Source organism: Artemia franciscana, chromosome 8, assembly GCF_032884065.1.
Source record: "Artemia franciscana chromosome 8, ASM3288406v1, whole genome shotgun sequence".
Taxonomy (NCBI): Eukaryota; Metazoa; Arthropoda; class Branchiopoda; order Anostraca; family Artemiidae; genus Artemia; species Artemia franciscana.
Window position 1 is genome coordinate 26,678,730 of NC_088870.1, and position 20,260 is coordinate 26,698,989.

Consider the following 20,260-nt stretch of genomic DNA (forward strand, 5'->3'; position numbering starts at 1 on the left):
ATGAAGATCTACTGTGCAGAAGAGAGCGAGAGTGAGTAGGAAGAGCCGTATTGGTACCGGCCGGCCTCTTGGCCTTAAACTGCTGGGGACAGGTAGCTCAAGTACTCGCACTTCCCACAAACCAAACAGAAGAGAAGAGAGAATGAAAAAGAAGGATTGCTAGTGCCATCTTGAAGTCAAAGGGGTGAAAGGACTGTATGCAGTCTGTATACCCTCATACAAATTATGGAATGGAATGGATTAGTCAGATAAGTGATCGGACAAGTAAAAGGACACAGGGAAGGAAAGAAGAAGGAGGGGAATTTTGTGGGACCATCAGTGTACCTCGTGGCTTTTCTTATTTCAATGAAGAAGCAGCGGAAAAAACAACCGATTAGATGAACAATAATAAAAATCTGACCTAATACAAAATCAGTTGAAAAGAGAATATACCACTTAACATCTTATTCAATTTAATGGCAAAACAATCCATTCTCTAGGTGAGATATTGTAGCAATTTAATTCTTGATTGGATGGCTGTCCAGTTAGGTCTACTGGGTATCTGATAAATTTATAGGTGAGGGCTTCCCCTTTCCTTATTACTAGAGTTTATCATAGGAATTATATTTATGACAGGTCTATGTATCTAATTGGTTAATATTTTGCCCTATAGGCTATTGGCTAGTCTATTTGGGTAAAATTCTACTTTAGCTACTTTTGGGTAACTTGGAAAGGGGTTAGGTTAGGAAAATGAAACTTGCAGGGATGGGTCAACAGGCTAAAACATGTTACTGGAAGGTATTTTGGTAAAATTCTAGTTTAGTGACTTATGGGTATCTTGGAAAGGGGTTAGGCTAGGAAAATGAAACTTTCATGGATGGGTCTATGGTAAATTTATAGTAAACCATATAACTGGCTTTTGTATAAAGTGAATATACCACTCAATGCCTTTTTTATGTTCTTTATGAATATAATAAATGCTTCTACATTAAGTTGATATTTAACCACTTTTTTATCTCTTAAAAATGACAAATTTTTCTAAAAATTATGACAGTTCATATAATTAACTTACCAATAAAGTGAACATACCACTTAATGCCTTTTTTATGTTCTTTACAAATATAATAGTCACTTCTACCACAAATTCAAATCTAAGCACTTTTTAAGCTCCTTAAAATGATGAATTTTCAATTAAAGTACAAATTATCTGTTGTTTCTGACAAAATAATTCTACATTTTCTCTGCACTGTTTTTACCTTAATTACCTTAAATCACATTTGCCAGCAAGATAAGGTGGTAGATCCTCCTGTAGTTCTTGCTAGTGGTGAGTGATGTAACTATGTTGGCTTAGATTCCCAGTCCAGCCTCCGCTCAGCCCTTTCCCAGTCCCTGTCAACTCCAGCCTAGAAGGAGTGGGGAGTCTCAGCTTGGATGGTAGACTTGGATAGGCTATTCCAGAGGGGGACCACCCAAATGGAAAAGAAGCCATGTCATTCCCTTCTCCAAAATCCTGGCAGGTGAAGCTTTAGACTGTGACCTCTTGAATTGTTAGGCAGGGAGGGGGTGAAGATCTGGTTCAGGTGACCAGATTTGAAAATTTTGTGTGCCATTATCACATCTCCTCTATATCTTTGATACATGAGGGTTGAAAGTCTCAGAGAACTTAGGCAATCCTGGTAAGGGACATTATTTAAGCCGCGGACCAGTTTGGTTGTTCTCCTTTGGACACTTTCAAGGGCACTTGTGTCCATTTTATTTTGTGGAAAGGTCAAAGTCAAGCCAAACTCAAGGTGGGGACAGACAAGGGATTTATAAAGTTTTGTAACCACACGTGACTTTCTGGTTACAAAAGAGCACTTAATGAGTCCAAGAGCTTGATTAGCTTTTGCAACCTGAGCCTGAGTGTGGCTGTGGAATTTTAAATCTTTGTTCACAATGATGCCTAAGTCTCTCTCCTCAGCCACTGCTTCCAATTGATCACACCCTATATGGTAGCAATGGTGGGGGTTATTGTGCCCTAAGTGCAATACCTTGCATTTAGTTGCATTGAGTTGTAGGGCCCAAGTTGATGACCAGCAGGATAGCCTGTTTTGACAAAATAACTACGTTTTCTCAGCACAAAGAAGAAAACACCATAACATTAGTAAAATTAATTTATCTAAGAGCTCAAAAATTGCTTAAGTATGAATTGATGTAGAAGCAATTATTATATTTGTAAATGACATAAAAAAAGGCATCAAGTAGTATATTCACTTTATACAAAAGCCAGTTATATGGTTTGCTATAATTTTACTGGGTCTACATTCTAAACTATATCTGGGGAAGGTAATTTAGAGTACCCACCTCCACTCCTTCTCCCTCTAGAGGGCCCTGAAATTTGCCTACATGATAGGTCTATATCTATTGAAATTTTGACAAAACAACATGTTACAGTAAAATTCTAGTTAATTGACTTCTTGCTATCTCAAAAAGGGTTTAGGTTAGGAAAATGAAACTTTCAGGGATGAATCTACAGACTAAAGTATACCCTGAGAAGGTATTTCAAAGCAACTACCTCCACTCCTTCTCCCTCTAAAGGGCCCTGACCTTTGATGACCTTTAAAAATATGTGTGTTGTAAAAGTGAAACCCTGCAAAATAGATCTTCTGCTTAATTGAAGTATAACAAAATTGTGTTCAGCTTCATAACTTTGCTCAATTCCATTAAAGATATGTAAATAAATTTCCTAAATTTTGAAAAAAACATTGATATGGCTCAAAAATTCTACTCAAATAACAGGAATTGCATTTTCAGAACTAAAGACAGAGAAAGGCAACTGGTAACTGAAAATTAAGGTAAAATGTTGTTTTGTCAAAATTTCAATAGGTATAAACCTATCATATAGGCAAATTTCAGGGCCCTCTAACAGGAGTGGAGTGGAGGTGGGTACTTTAAAATACCTTCCTGGGACATATTTTAGCCTGTAGACCCATCCCTGAAAGTTTCATTTTCCTAACCTAAACCCTTTCCAAGATAGCAAGAAGTCAATTAACTAGAATTTTATCTTAATTTTCAGTTACCAGTTGCTTTTTCTCTGCCTTTAGTTCTCAAAATGTAATTCCTGTTATTTGAGTAGAATTCTGAGCCATATCAATGTTTTTTTTTTCCAAATTTAGGAAATGTATTTGTATATCTTAAAAACCATATAAATTGAGATTGGGCAAAGTTCTGAAGCTAAAAACAACTTTGTTGTAGTTCATTGAAGCAGAAGACCTATTTTGCAGTGTTTCACTTTTGTAACATGCATTTTTAAAGGTCATCAAAAGTCAGGGCCCTCTAGAGGAAGAGGGAGTGAAGGTAGGTACTTCAAAATACCTTCCTGGGACATACTTTAGCCTTTAGACCCATCCCTGAAAGTTTCATTTTCCTAACCTAACCCCTTTCTGAGATAGCCAAAAGTCACTGAGCTAGAATTTTAACAAAAGACAACATTATGTTTCCTCTAAACATGAAGAATGATAAAAAGTCTTCTCTATGACTTTTTAAATATCAAATTATTATAGAGAAATATGAATGAAGTTATACAGATGGCTTTTTGGTTTTCTCCTTCATAATTGTTTAGTTTCATTCATAAGCAGTCTAAACTGGAAATTATGCTGCAAAGCAGGGTAAATCTATAGCAGTTCATATAACTGACTTACCCACTCAATGCCTTTTTTATGCTCTTTATGAATATAATAATCATTTCTACTGTAAATTCAAATTTAAGCATTTTTTAACCTAACCTAAACTAACCTTAATAATAAATAATATTAGTACTGAGATTATGTAGCATTATTTTTTTTTTTTAGACCAAAAAAAGATGGTTCTGAGAAAATGTAGTATTATTTTATGGAAAACAAGTGATAACTCATACTTTCATTGAAAATTTGTCATTTTTAAGAGCTCAAAAAGTACTTAAATTTGAATTTGCAGTAGAAACAGTTATTATATTTGTAAAGAACATAAAAAAGGCATCAAATGGTATGTTCACTTTGTTGGTAAGGCAGTTATATAAACTGTCATAACTTTCAGAAAATTTGTCATTTGTAAGAGCTCAAAAAGTGCTTAAATTTGAATTTACAGTGGAAGCAATTACTATACTTGTAAAGAGCATAAAAAGGCATCAAGTTGCTCACTTTATTGGTAAGTTAGTTATATGAAATGCTACAATTTTACCCAAAGCAGCATAGTTTTCACACTGTAGCAATTAGAAATGCTAAAACTAGAAGTGCATCCATTTCTGGTTGACCCTCCTCTTCCATGGGGCAAACTAAAAATGCATCAAGGGGACAGGGTTTTGAAGCCAAGGGAAAAGTTGGGGCTGTACAATATGAATGAAATTATATTTTAAATACTAATTCCAGTCATCATGGTAATTTCTGTGTAGTAGGCAGTCAAAAGATAATTAAAAAACTCACACATCCATTGATGTTAATATCCAAGATGGTTCACTTTAAAACAAAACAAACATCCAATTTTGCTTACAGGTAATATTACCTATAGAGCAAAGTATATTAGTCCATGAGCCCTGCTGCCCACAGGGCTCATGAACTAATACACTTCGTTCTATAGGTAATGTTACCTGTAAGCAAAATTGGACATTGCACTGCCTACCTTCAAGTCAACAGAACATAAACATAATATTTAACTAATCACTCTGATTTGCCAGTTCAAATTTCATCACTGGCCAATGTCACAACAGCTGTTATTGCAATTGTTCAGAAAATCAAAAGTCAAAGTCATTTTAAAATCAAAGTGAAAGTGAACCATCTTGGATATTAGCATTAATGGATGTGTGAATTTTTTGTTATCTTACAACTTCCTAATATACAGAAATCACCAGTGATGAGTGGAATTAGTATTTAAACTATAATTTCAGTCATATTGTACAACCTCAACTTTCTCTGAGCTTCAAAACCCTGCCCACTTTACACATTTTTAGTTTGCCCCATAGAGGAGAAGGGTCAACCAGAAATTAATGTGCTTCTAGAATTAGCTTTTCTAAGTGCTATAATACAGAAACTATGCTACTTTGCCACATAGTTTTCACCTTATACAGCTTGTGACAAAAGTAAAGTTTTACCTTCTCCTTTAATTTATATGATCCACTAAAATGCCATGCTGCAGAATTAATAGTGATACATAGAGTTATATGTAGGTAACCCCTGTAGAGGTTCCTGACCTTTGATGACCTTTTGAAATATGTATGTTATAAAATTGAAACCTTGTGAAATAGATCTTCTGCTTAAATGAAATACAACAAAACTGTTTTCAGCTTCACAACTTTGCTCAATCCCAATTTATAAGACTTCAAAGATATGCAGATATATTTCATAATTTCGAGAAAAAAAAACACATTGATATGGCTTGAAATTCCACTCAAATAACAGGAATCACATTTTCAGAACTAAAGCCAGAGTAAAAGAACCCAATAACTGAAAATTAAGGTAAAATGTTGCAGTCTCAAAATTTCAATAGTTCATGTCATGTCACCATTCATGTAGTCAAATTTCAGGACCCTCAAGAGTCATTAAAATCTCAAACTGTCATTAAAATCTTCAGGTGATGATCCTACTCCTCAAAAACAGACTCTTAAATATAATTACACTAAAGGCGATTATGAGTCTTTCCGAAATTTCATTTTATCACTATGTATCACAGAACAGTTGAGGGAAAATAAATACAATGTTAATGAAGTATTTGAGCTGATTTATGAGGCTTTGGTAGTGGGTCAAAACAAATTTATTCTGACTATAGCTTATAGTCAGCTCTATAAAAATAGACAAACTCTTCCTCGAGAAATTCTACAAGCTATTAGCGAAAAAAATTATTGGTGGCGTGAGTATATTAAAATAAGAAGCACTGAGTCATGGATAAGATATAAAAGAGCAACTAGGCTTCTTCGGTCAAATCGTGAGGCACTTGAATCTTCTGTCATTGCATCAGCTCAAAGTTGCCCAAAAAGGCTTTGGAAATATCTAAGAAAAAACCAGACATCACAGTCCCCATTCTCAACTTCATTCACTGACCCTGAAAAACAGACAAATATATACGATGATAATGAAAAAGCTGAACATTTTAATAAACTTTTTTCATCTGTTTTTACACGACCTCACAATGAAACTCCTATTGATCCTAATTTTTCTACCAATTTCACAATAGATTTTGATGATTCCGACTTTGAAGATCAACAAGTTTTTGAGGTCTTGAAGCATCTTGACACAAATAAATCACCAGATATTCATGGATTTTCAATCCATATGATCCGAGAGCTTGCAACAGTACTCACTGAACCACTGACACATTTGTATAATCTGTGTCTGGCGTCTGGTACTTGCCCTTTGGCATGGAAAAAAGCAATAATTAAACCCCTGTATAAAAGTGGCACAAAAACGCAATTTAAAAACTATAGACCAATATCAAACACTTCAATTTTTTCCAGAGTTATGGAAAAACTAATTGTCAAGAGAATACAAAATTATTTCGAATCGAATCTTCTTTGGCATCCATCTCAACACGGATTCCATAAAAAACGTTCATGTAATACACAGCTTTTGGAAGTAATTACTGACTTCCATAGGATGGCAGATGAAGGTCTCAGGTTTGATTGCATCTATATAGATTTTTCTAAGGCGTTTGATAAAATTTCCATTCCGCTTTTACTTCAAAAGTATGAGGTATATCACCTTGGTGGCAGAATGTTGAATTGGATTGGTGATTATCTATAAGGCAGGACACAGAAAGTGATTGTTGGTGATGCTTTGTCCTCTGCTGAGATAGTTTTAAATGGCGTTCCACAAGGTAGTTGCCTTGGTCCAGTACTTTTCTGCCTTTTCATCAATGACTTGCCTCTTGTTGTCCACCATTCCACAATTAAAATGTTCGCAGATGATGTAAAGCTCTACTGCTCCTTGACAAATTCAGATGAAGCTTCGTTGCTTCAAAAAGACTTGGATGCAGTGCACAATTGGTGTAATGCTAACTCCATGTTTGTCAACGAAAATAAGTGTAGGGTTGTCCATTACTTCGGCAAAGTAGAACAAAGTTACCAATACCATCTTGCTGGACATTCAATCTTACCTGTTGAAAATTTCCGTGACCTTGGTGTTCATTTTGATTCTAGTCTTAGGTTTGACAAGCATGTCTCTGAAGTAACTCGTAAGGCAAACTATCAGCTATTATGTCTTAGACGGAATTTCCGTAAGTTTAATCTCCATTCATTCATTGCCATTTATAAATCAACAGTTCGACCTATACTCGAATACAATTCGTCAGTATGGTATCCATTGAATAAAAATGACAGAGCAAGGGTTGAAAAAATACAGCAAAGAGCAACTAAGCTTGTACCTTATTTGAAACATTTGCCGTATGAAAATAGACTGCACAGGCTAGGATTGTCAAGTCTTCAATTCCGAAGGGATAGGGCAGACATTATTAACACATTCCGTATAATCAAAGGCATTGATAATATAAATACATCACAGTTCTTCACATTTAATGACACTAACAGGACCCGTTATCACCCACATAAATTGTACCCCTCACTTTCAAAAAGGAAAATAGGCCAACATTCATTTTACAGCAGGGTGTGGAAGCCATGGAATGACATTCCACCTAAAACATTTCTAACAGATGACATAAATAAATTCAAAACAAGACTAGCAGAAACAAATTTTCAAAGTAAATCATTTTTAAATAATTTATAGTATTATTTGTCAGTGTTTGTTGTAGTCGTTATTTTCATCGATTTATATGTGTGTACTATGTTGTCAGTTGTATTATGTATTATGTTGTCATAACTTCTATTTATTATATTTATTGCGACAAGCTTGAAAGCTTACCGTAATTGGTATTAATAAATGAATAAGTACTTCAAAATACCTTCCCAGGACATACTTCAGCCTGTATACCCATCCCTGAAAGTTTCATTATCCTAGCCTAACCCCTTTCCAGCCAAAAGTAGCTGAAGAAACATTTTACCACCTATTTGTTCATTAGGTGGGGGTAAAGTAAAACAATGCGCCTTTAGGGATGATATAAGTAGGCCTAAGCATTTTACAATATTTAAGAATATGTTTTTATAAATAAAAATCACACTGCCCAAAATAAAAATTGTTTTTAGCATTGTACAAATGATGGTAAAGGTCTAGATTAGGGACTATTGCAAAGGAAACATATTAAGAAAATAATTCTGGTGAATATTGAATAATTCACCTAAATGACCTATGAATAAAGTGAACATACCACTTGATGCCCTTTTTTAGGCTCTTTCTGAATGGGCTATTGTAATTGTTTTTGGTATAAATCAAACTTTAACCTTACCTTTCAAACCTTAATTAAAAATTTAGCTCATATTATATATTTCCTATGCATTTATTGATTCTTGAATTTGTCACTATTGATTCAGTTTATGAGTAATACTGGTTTTAACAAGAGAGATGCTAAAAGAGGTAGGCTTATATGAGCTGTGTCTAAAATAAGAACAAAAACATATCATTTTCGATGATCTTTAAAGGAATTAAAACAAATGTGTGCCAAAAATGATTATTATATTCAGAAAGAGCATAAGGCATTGAATAGTAGTCTTATGTTCACCTTATTTGTAGGTAATTTTTGTGAATTATTCATTGAAACAAAAGACTTTCCTTTGAATTTCCTTGAGGTTTTGGAAAGCCAATGAAAAATAAAATGGTTGGAATTACCAAATGATTATGTTTGTTGCACTCAAAAAGGCGTTTAGTTAAGCCTCCATGAAACTTTTGTGTAATGAATAGGGGTTAGAGATGAGTGGACTGGCTTCCCTCATATACAAGATACCCTTTGCTTGTTTTAAGATTTAATGTCATCCTTTATTTTCGTCTGAAAACTAGTTATTTTCAATATAACCCTCTTGCATACAAATTTCCTATTTCTAGGATAAACTGATGCAAAAGAGTTGTGCAACTTGTAAGAAAAATACATTTATTTAACATCTATATAATAATAACATCTTTGTTAGGAACTGAATTTTTTTATTTACAAATCTAAGAAATGCTATTATTCAAAGATGAGGACTACTCCCAGTAAACTTTCTTTTGAAGTTTTTAATTTGACAATGTAAAGTCTCTGGAAGGATTTAGAACGTAATGCTACTTTACATTTTTTAGCATGAATGTTGTTTTACTCTTGTAGTCCTTGCCCTGACACCAAGAATCAATAGTCCCTGACAGAGCCATTTCTGAGGGTAGACCAGGACTTGTCCCCTTCTATACCTTCTTGTTGTTTGTCATAACTGCTGCAACAGATGCTTTGAAATAGAGATAAAGCATCACAAAAGGTTGTTTTTCTATAGAGTCCTATTGTTGACTAGAGCAAAATGTATGAAAATGGTGAAAAAGAAGCTTAGTCCAATACTTAATTTCATTTTTTTTTCTTTATGAAGTTAGCAAATACATTAGATTAATGCATCCAATGCATTTGTTATTTCTCTTTACTGTGTACAGCCTTGAAACTGCCAATTTAGACTAAGGTATGCTGTGTAATCTCTTGACTTTTATAGTCAATAAAAGAAGAACATGCATTGATGATGTTTTAACATGCTGGAGGTCTGTTGATCTTATGGTATAAAGTATCCCTGTGCTAACCACCCCTCCTGTACAACTACTCAAACCCTTGTTGATAACCTTCTAGCCCAAATTGTTAACCTGCCAACTAGATTTAGAAACTCACAAACACCTTCACTACTTGACCTTCTTATCACCAAGAATCCTGAAAAGGTTGCCAGAACTCCATACCTTCCATCCCTTGGTGCTAGTACCATGTTTGCATTTTAAATAGAATCAATATTAGTAAGCAAAATAATAGTAAGGTTAAAAAGAATTTCATTAATTATAAATTGATTTGGAATGGTTTAGCACAAATTGATTTATGTAGTGAGCTTATAACTGAGGCTAGAGATATTGAAACTGAAAGTAATGCCAAAATAAGTTGCACAATAAGGATCCTAATTTGCTCCAAAATGCAAATTAAGGTAATACAACCCAGAAAATTGTTCATAATTCCAAAGGAGCCATTGCCTCTGACATTTTCAGCAGGCATCTTAAAGAAACTGCTGAGTATATACCATATGTTGTCACTTCTATCTTTGCATGTCAGGTGACAGAAAAGAACCGCCCCAATAATTCCAAAGAAGTCATTACCACTGACATTTTCTGCAGGCATCTTAAAGAAACTGCTGAGTATATATCAAATGTTGTCACTTGTATCTTTGCATGTCAAGTGACAGGAAAGAACTGCCCCAAGATTAGAAGCTTGCACATATCAAACCTAAGAAAGAAAACAAGGATTATGCTGAAAATTACAGACCAATTAGTCTTATCTCAGTTATTTGCAAAATTATGGAAGTTATTGTCAATGATGCTCTTATTAACTTATTTGAGAATAACAAGTTGTTTATTTAGGGTCAACATAGTTTTTGTATATGCAGATCTGTTGAAACCAAGTTGATCCATTCTTATGATAGTACTACAAGTATTTTCGAAATTGGTAAAACTTTTGACATTCTCCTGATTGATCAGGTAGAAGCATTTGATAAAGTAGAATACTTTTACCTGAATCTAAAATTAAGCGCCTATCAAGTAGTCAATGATGTTTTTTTGTTGATTCAGGCGTTTTTTGTCTGACAGGTCTCAGAAACTTACAATGTATGAAGGTGACGGCAACATTACCTGCTCAACCATGTCTCCTGTTGTCATTGCCATCCCACAAGAACTGTTGGACCAACTCTATTCAGCATGTATATAAATGACTTCATAACTAACCGGAAAAACTCACTTACCTTATATGTTGGCAGCCTTATTTGTTCTGTTGAAACGGAAGAGGAGATCTTTCACCTATAACAAAGTTTGGAAAGTCTGGAAAATTTTTCCACTGCTAGGGGGTGTGCAATTCAGTAGTTCAAAATGCAAAGTTTTGCATCTTTGAAAAAACAACCCTCAGTATAATTGTAATATTAAAAGTGAACAACTCGAAGCAGTGAGGGAAGAAAAGGATCTAAGAGTTGTTATTGATTAAGAATTAAAGTTTCATAGACTCACATGAGCGCAGGTTGCTCAAGCTAAACAAGCCCTTGGACTTATAAAGTGCACATTCATAAATAAAACTGTATACAGCCCTTGTCTGGAGAAACTGTATACTGTATAGGTAAAGAAACTGTATACAGCCCTTGTCTACTCTCACCTTGAGTTTGGAATGGTAGTAGCACCCCACAATACAAAGTGAATGCTTGAGCCATAGAGTATGTACAGAGAAGGGCAACAAAACGTGTCCCCACCTGGCAGTATACTCTGTATTAACAAAGCCTACAAGCTTTGAAGTTGCCCGCACTGACATATTGAGAAAAGAGGCATGATGCAATAACAACTCAGAAGCTGCTGAACTCTGGGGGAGTGAAACAAGTACTTAACCCTTCTCTCTTGAGCTGTACAAGTGTCCACAGCAAAAAAAAAATCGCTCTCTCCTGGTCTTTAAAAAGGGAACAACGATTTTTTTTTTATGTTGGACAAGAGTCCAGGCAGCCGTTAAGACTCATTCAAAGCTGGGGTTAGCAAAGATTGGGCCTGGGCCAATGTTGACTGAAAGCTCAATTGGGACTGAAACATCAACTGAAATGACCACACCACAGCCAGCAGGAAATCTACAAGAGGTTAAGACAACTCTATCTTGCTGCTAATTGTGATATAAGGCAATTTAATTTTTTTTTCCAATAGCGTTGTAAAATTACCATAAAAATGAAAACTGGGCAAGTGAAATTGGTAAAATCACATAAAATTGGTAAAATAGGTTAGAATATGGTACTCCTTGGGAAATATAGGGCGAAATTGATGTTTTAGAGTTGCCCTGTAGCTACAAGACCAATTGAGCATTTCTGTTTAAGCATTACATTCAGATTTTTATGAAGTATTTTGATGATTCCGATTCTCATGGGCTTAAAAAAGGTAATGCCCCTCATCTAGAGTTTAGTCAATTCAATCATTAGTCTAGTTTATCCCTTTAGTAATCATGTACCTTAGGTAATTCCTCAGCACTTAGACTGTGCCTGATATCAGACGTCCATTTTGTAAAAAAAAAAAAAAAAAAAAAAAAAAAAAAAAAAAAAAAAAAAAAAAAAAAAAAAAAAAAAAAAGGAGTAAAATCATGTTAGCTTTTTATGGCACTTGGTGTTAACCAAGTGACATATAGCAATTGTAAATTCTGTCTGTCGGTCCGTCTGTCCTGGTTCTGCTAGTTTAGGCACTTCCAGATAAGTTAGGACAATGAAATTTGGCAGGCGTATCAGGAACCAGACCAGATGAAATTAGAAATAGTCGTTTCTCCGGCTCGACCATCTGGGGGGAGCGGGGAGGAGACAGTTAATTTGAAAAAATGAAGTATTTTTAACTTACAAACGGGTGATCGGATCTTAATGAAATTTGATACTTAGAAGGGTATCATGTCTCAGAGCTCTTAGTTTAAATCCCGACCGGATCCGGTGACATTGGGGGGAGTTGGGGGGAACCTAAAATCTTGGCAATGCTTAGAGTGGAGGCATCAAGATGAAACTTGGTGGTAAAAATAAGCTCAAGTCCTAGATACGTTATTGACACAACTGGAACGGATCCGCTCTCTTTGGGGCAGTTGGGGGGGGGAGGTTAATTCTGGAAAATTAGATATTTTTAACTTACAAAGGAGCGATCGGATCTTAATGAAATTTCATATTTATAAGAACCTCATAACTCCCATCTCTAAATCCCGACCAGATCCAGTGTCATTGGGGGGAGTTTGGGGGGCGGAATTCTTGGAAATGACTTAGAGTGGAGGGATCGGGATGAAACTTGGTGGAAAAACTAAGCACAAGTCCTAGATACGTGATTTACATAAACCGAACGGATATGCTCTCTTTGGCGGAGTTGGGAGGAGGGTTAATTCTGAAAATTAGAAAAAATGAGGTATTTTTGACTTACGAAGGAGTGATTGGATCCTAATGAAACTTCATATTTAGAAGAACCTCGTAACTCAGATTTCTTGTTTTGAATCCCGACCAGATCCAGTGTCACCGGGGGGAGTTGGGGGGACCGAAAATCTTGGAGATTGCTTAGAGTGGAGGGATCAGGATGAAACTTGGTGAGAATAATAAACACGGATTCTAAATACGTGATTGACATAACCGGTATGGAACCGCTCTCTTTGGGGGAGTTGGGAGGGGGGGTAATTGAGAAAAATTAGAAAGTATGAGGCATTTGTAACATACAAACGAGTGATCAGATCGTAATGAAATTTGATATTTAGAAGGATATTGTGCTTCAGAGCTCTTATTTTAAATCACCTCCAGATCCGATGAGGTTGGGGGAATTGGAGGGATAAACTAGAAATCTTGGAAAATGTCAAAATTGAGGTTTCTTTATCTTACGAATGGGTGATCGGATCTTAATGAAACTTGATATATAGAAAGGTCTTATGTCTCAGATGCTCCATTCTCATTTTGAATTGGATCCGGAGATACAGGAGGCTGGAGGGTGGAAACAGAAATCTTGGAAACCGGAAATCTTGGAAAACACTTAGAATAGAGAGATCGGGATGAAACTTGATGTAAAGAATAATCACAAGTTTTAGATACGTGATTGACATAATTGGAAAGTATCTGCTCTCTTTGGGGGAGTTGGGGGGTGTTAATTCGGAAAGATTAGAAAAAATGAGGTATTTTTAACTAAAGAACGGGTGACCAGATCTTAATGAAATCTGATATTTAGAAAGGACTCATGTCTCAGAGCTCTTATTTTAAATCCCCACCAGATCTTATAAAATTGGGGGGAGTTGGCTGGGGAAACCAGAAATCTTGGAAAACGCTTAGAGTGGAGAGATCGGGATGAAACTTGGTGGGTAGAATAAGCAAACGTCGTAAATACGTGATTGACGTAACCGGACTGGATCCGTACTCTTTGGGGGAGTATAGGGTGGGGTTCAGTGCTTTGGTGAGTTTGGTGCTTCTGGATGTGCTAGGACGATGAAAATTGGTAGGCATGTCAGGGGCCTGCACAAATTAATTTGAGAAAGTTGTTTTCCCCGGTTCGACCATCAGGGGGTGGGGGGTCTAAAGGAGATGAAAAATGAGGTATTTTTAACTTACGAGTGGGTTGTCGGATCTTTATGAGTTTTGATGTTTAGAAGGACCTTGCGTCTCAGAGCTCTTATTTTAAATCCCGACCGGCATTAAACCTCTGATTTTACTTTTAAATCAATCTATTGACTCCTAGAATTTTGCTAGAGCTCTTACCATACTCTTGGCTCTTCCGACCTCATCACAAGTGGCCATATGAGCTCTTAGTTCTTGTTTTTTCTAGATTCAAACTTAAGAAATTTATCCTAACAGCCTTGCATGTTTAAATAGCCTCATTCAGCCACATTTCTTATATTATATACATGTTATTTATCATTTGTTTATAAAAGCACCAAATACAAATAAAAAAGTAGTTTGCAACACTTTGACAAGTTTGATTAACTAAGTACTGGATCATAATAGCAGAACATTATATATTCATATAATAAAGTCACTTTCAGTCATTAAAACCGTCTTCAACAGGATATACTCGCAAATCTAGCTCCATTCCTTTAGACTCTGATTCAGATGACTACTGACTTTCAAGCCCCCCCCCCCCCCAGAAAAAGTCATGGATATAGCCCTGACGATTATATATCAGTGTCTACTTCAAACTCCCTTTCTGAAGACTCTCCCTTCCGAAGACTTACAAAACAACTAAACACAAGGGCCATTAAACTAGAATAAGAATTTCTTAAAGATACTGTAGTCGGTAACAACACATTCGGTAGCAATTTGTGAAAAATCTGGCTAAATCTTAGAAAAGGACTAAGAGCTCTCAGACGTGAGTTCCTTCTAAATGTCTTATTTCATCAAGATCCGGTCACGCCTTCTGAAGTTCAAAATACCTCAATTTTTCTAATTTTTCCGAATTAACACCCCCTCCCCCAACTCCCCCAAAGAGAGTGGATTCAGTCCGATTGTGTCATCACGTATCTAGGACTTGAACTTATTCTTCTCACCGAGTTTCATCCCGGTCTTGACTCTAAGCATTTTCCAAGATTTCCCGTTTCCCCCTCCAACTCTCCCAATATTATCGGATACGGTCGGGATTCAAAATATGATTTACCAGACACGAGGTCCTTCTAAATATCAAATTCCATAAAGATCCGATCACCCATTCGTAAGTTAAAAATACCTCATTTTTTTCATTTTTTCCTCTCCCTTCAGCCCCCAGATGGTCGAATCGGGGAAACGACTGTTATCAAGTCAATTTGTGCAATTCCCTGACATGCCTACCAATTTTCATTCGTCCTAGCACGTCCAGAAGCACCGAACTCGCCAAAGCATTGGAAATCCCCCCAACTTCCCCAAAGAGAGCGGATCTGTTCCATTTATTTCAATCATGTATCTAGAGCTTGTGCTTATCCGTCCCATCAAGTTTCATCCCGATCTGTCCACTCTAAGCGTTTTCCAAGATTTCTGGTTTCCAAGATTTCTGTTTCCCCCCTCGAACTCTCTATGTCCAATATTTTAGGTTTCCCCCTCCAACTCCTCCCAATATCACCGGATCCGGTCGGGATTTGAAGATGGCCATACAACACTATCATCAGATTTGTAAATACTTAATAGTAATTCATTTTCGACTCCGTTAATTGTTGTTTTCAACAAATAGCAAAATTATGGGGAAAGAGAAAGAGATAATGATAGGCACATGCCGAGATGTGTCAAGTTGGCCTGCCTTGGCTCTGGCAGCTTGAGTTAACCACCTTTACTTTTAAAATTTGCTCCTTACGTAAAAAAATATTTTTCGACTCCAGCTCCATATTTACTGCAATTAAATGGCTGAGTTTAATGTTATTATTTTAAATCTAGGCCATCCCGTCGGCCAAGGTGAAAAGGATTTTTTTTTTAGTTTTTTTCTCTCAAATTCACGACAAATAGTTTATATGTCAGAAAAGTGACCCTGAAGCGTTAGCAATATTGTAAAGTAAGAGTAGGTTTGGGCAGAATTTTTCTTGAAACACTTTATGATGAAAGTTTTGTGAAATAGTGGTAGAAACTGTTGCACTATAACTCACTTTGCAGATGTCAACCCACACACAAGTTGGTAACGCACTTTAAACTAGCTTAATTTAAAGATCCTTTCAGAAATTTTAGTATAAACTATCAAGTAAGAGAAATAAACCATGGATTGTGACTATAGATAAATAATAACTACTTTCTATACAAAGTAGAGATGGAACTTAAAAAATACCCAAATCTCGTTCGTCGCATCTGCTATTCCTTCTTCTGAAACAAGTAGTAAACATACAGACAACTGCGCTTCATTCTTTAATAATATTAAATTTAAAAAAATGACGTTTTTTTCAACTGAAAGTAAGGAGCGACATTAAAACTTAAAACGAACAGAAATTATTCCGTATATGAAAGGGGTTGTCCCCTTTTCGAAGCCTCGCTCTTTACGCTAACGTTTGACCCTTTGTCACAACTTTACTGTTTAAAACAATAAAACCCCGCTCCTTACGCTAAAGTTTTTTATTGTTTTAAAAAGTAGAGTTGCTAGTAAGAATCAAACTTTAGCGCAAGGAGTGGGGTGTCGAGGAGGAAAAGCCCCTTTCATATACGGAGTAATTTCTGTTCGTTTTAAGTTTTAATGTCGCTCCTTACTTTCATTTCAAAAAACTTTTTTTTTAATTTAATTTCTGAAAGTTTTTGAATTAATGCATGTCTGATTTTGGCTCTCTGTACATAAATTATTAAAATGAAATTTGCATTTTAATTCTTTTTTGGCTAAATGGCTTTCTCTTAGTTTTGATCAGACAATTTTGAGAAATAAGGGGTGGGGAAGGAGGCCTAGTTGCCCTCCAATTTTTCGGTTACTTAAAATGGCAACTAGATCTTTTAATTTTTAACGAACGTTTTTATTAGTAAACAAAATACGTAACTTAAGAATTAACTTACGTAACAATCTTTTATATTCTTATATTTTTGATTATATATATGAGAGGGTTGGTCCCCTCGTTAATACCTTGCTCTTCACACTAAATCTTGTTTTGTCCCAATTCTTTAAGAATGACCCCTGAATCAGAAAGGCCGTAGAATAAATAGTTGAAATTACTTAAAATTTTTTTAGCATAAACAGCGAAGTATTTATCTCCTCCTAAATACCTCGCTCTTTATGCTAAAGTATTTCTAGAACCCCTCATATGCGTAATAATCTCTGTTTATTTTAAGTTTTAATGCTTCTCCTTACTTTCAATTGAAAAAACTTTTTCATGTTTATATTTTCATTGTTTTTTTTATAGTAATGCTAGAAAGTCCTGCGCCCTTTTCATTGAATTGCGCCCCCTTGAAATATTCCTCCAAGGAAAGATCCTTCCATATAGCCCCCTCCCCTGAACCCCACACCCAAACCAAAAAAATCCCCTTGATAACGTCGGTACACTTCCCAGTAACTATTACTGTATGTAAACATTGGTCAAAGTTTGCAATTTGCAGCCCATCCCCCAGGGACTGTGGGGGGTAAGTCATCCCCAAAGACATAGTTATTATGGTTTTCGACTATGCGGAACAAAATGGCTATCTCAAAATTTTGATCCGTTGAATTTGGGAAAAAATGAGCGTGGGAGGGGGCCTAGGTGCCCTCCAATTTTTTTGGTCACTTAAAAAGGGAACTAGAACTTTTTCTTTCCATTAGAATGAGCCCTCTTGCAACACTCTAGGACCACTTGGTAGATACGATGACCCCTGGGTAAAAAAAAAACACAAATAAACACGCACCCGTGATTTGTCTTCTGGCAAATAATACGAAATTCCACATTTTTGTAGATTGGACCTTGAAATTTTTTCTATAGGGTTCTCTGATACGCTGAATGCGATGGTGCGATTTTCTTTAAGATCCTATGACTTTTAGGGGGTGTTACCCCCTATTTTCCAAAATAAGGCAAATTTTCTCAGGCTCGTAAATTTTGATGACAAAGACTGAATTTGATGAAACGTATATATTTAAAATCAGCATAAAAATCCGATTCTTTTGATATGTCTTTTAGCATCGAAATTCCGTTTTTTAGAGTTTCGTTTACTATTGAGCCAGGTCGCTCCTTACTACAGTTCGTTACCACGAACTGTTTGATTCCCATATTCGGTTAAGTTTCACTCTAATTGTTATGGGAATATTCCAACCCGCTTGGAAGTGCGTCAAGGTGGTGTTCTTTCACCGTATCTTTTCAGTATTTGGATCCGCAGTGTGTTATACAAAATTATGCCCTTTCTTTTTTGTAATTTGGTAAATGTCTCTTGTATTGCATATGCGGATGATATACTTCTAGATATAGCCGTTCTAGATCTATTTCAAAACATTTCAAAACTGTTGGTCTGTCATTGAATATTGATAAGTGTGAGTACGTAGTCTTTAATGCAAAGTCTATGCCCATTTGAAATCCGCGTTCTAACTTCTCCATCCATTGTGTCTCTGATTTGCGGCGGTCAAGCATTCATATTTATTGGAATCTACTAGCTTTTAGGATCAATATTGTACGGCATATTAAAGAAAACTTAAAGCGGGTTATGGTAAAATAGTAGCTAATCGTGGTCATTATTATCGAAAGGCGCTTGCATTGCTATACACTAGTTTTTGCGACCATTCAATACTTTCCCTATGTGGTATTTCACCTATCCTGAAAAAAAGACAAGATCTGGCTGAATTGTGTATATTATATTTCCGCTAGTGTAAGTTTCTGTTTCATGTACCCCGGTCTTATAGGAAAAAGAAAATAGTTCGGTATTTCGGGGCTTCTGACATTATTACTCCTTTGCGGAAGTTAGACTCAAAATTGGAAAAGGATTATATTTTTTTCTCTGGGCCCCTTCCACCTCTTAGTTCGTTTATTATCCCGTTAGTTTTCACCTGTTTTCGCTTTATAGTTGTGTTATCTCTTAGCAGTTCTTTCGTTAATTGAGTTATGGTTGTGGTATATGTGTTTTATCGCTCGTATAGTTGTGTTATCAAGGAGGCACACTCGTGCCTCTATAAAGAGGCGACACACGACAGTGTTAAGCGATCTTCGGTTCCAGTGGTCGCAGACGGATGGGGAGGGATGTATTTCCTAGCCCGAGCTCCAACTAAGAAACCTGCAAAATTTCATCCCCCTCCAACTTTTTCTTCATGGGGAAAATCTGGCCGAAAGTTTCGACCTGTCAACCCAAGCCCCCCTTTAACGTTGTCCGATCGGGCTGAAATTCACAAGTTAAGGTCCCCTAGGGCCCAGGAGCTTATCGGCGAAATTTCAGCTTGATCCGATAACTCCTTCCCTGTTTTCCAGAAACCACGCATAGCCACTTAAAATTCATTTACTTTTTTTTCCTAGACGCCTACAGGTCACATCCGACATCGGATCTGGGTGTACGAAGACTCATTCGATGCGGAATTCTCCGAGTAAGTGCCCATGAAAGTTTCGTAGGAAAATCTTAACCCCCCGAAAGTTTCGACCCTCCAACCCCCCACCCCTTTTAACGTTGTCCGATCTGGCTGAAATTCACAAGTTAAGGTCCCCTACGGCCCTGGAGCTTATCCGCGAAATTTCAGCTCGATCCGATAACTCCTTCCCTGTTTTCCAGAAACCACCCATTAGCTATTTAATTAACGGATTTCTCTCCATAAGAGCCCATGTTAATTTGAAATTTTTAAAAGCTATTGAGAAGTTATATTTACACACATGCAAGTTATTAGCTCAGTTGGTAGAGCGTGAGACTTTTAATCTTCGGGTCAAGGGTTCAAGTCCCTTACGGGCGGTTTTTTTTTTCAGAACATCAAAAAAATTTTGATAACACCTGGACAGCTTATCATTTGAGAGATAACAGAATATTAGCTTCTTATGAGCAAAAGAAACATTTCGGTCATTCTATCTATTTTTTTTCTATTCTATACAATGATTTAAAAGCGGGGGGGGGGCAGCCACCCAAGTTCCTCTCCTAATTCCTGTACGAGGAGTACAGGAATTATTAAATTACATCCACCATGGATTGTAGAAAAACGTACAGAAATAATATGAAAAAAACTTCGTTTTCTTAAAGAGTTAAAGAGGCTGCGTCCCAAAGTCGAACCTTAAAACGTACAGGAATTAGAAGAGGCAGTTGGGGGGCTGCCGCCCCCCAAACACCCAGCTTTTAAAGACTCTTTTGTACAGGTTTTTTTTTTTGGGGGGG

The 20,260-nt window shown here is 36.3% G+C and overlaps 2 protein-coding genes across 2 annotated transcripts in view; both read left to right on the forward strand.

Moving 5' to 3' along the window:
* On the forward strand, positions 1-6,728 carry LOC136030645 (uncharacterized). Its single transcript, XM_065709716.1, has 3 exons — positions 1-31; positions 4,033-4,143; positions 5,563-6,728. The coding sequence occupies exons 1-3, from the start codon at positions 1-3 to the stop codon at positions 6,726-6,728; spliced, it is 1,308 nt and encodes a 435-aa protein (XP_065565788.1).
* LOC136030220 (cell growth-regulating nucleolar protein-like) overlaps positions 352-20,260 on the forward strand; it is a 56,533-nt gene continuing 36,624 nt past the window's right edge. Inside the window, exon 1 of the mRNA XM_065709034.1 lies at positions 352-479. The gene's annotated coding sequence lies outside the window, so the exon portion shown is untranslated. The remainder of the gene's footprint in view (positions 480-20,260) is intronic.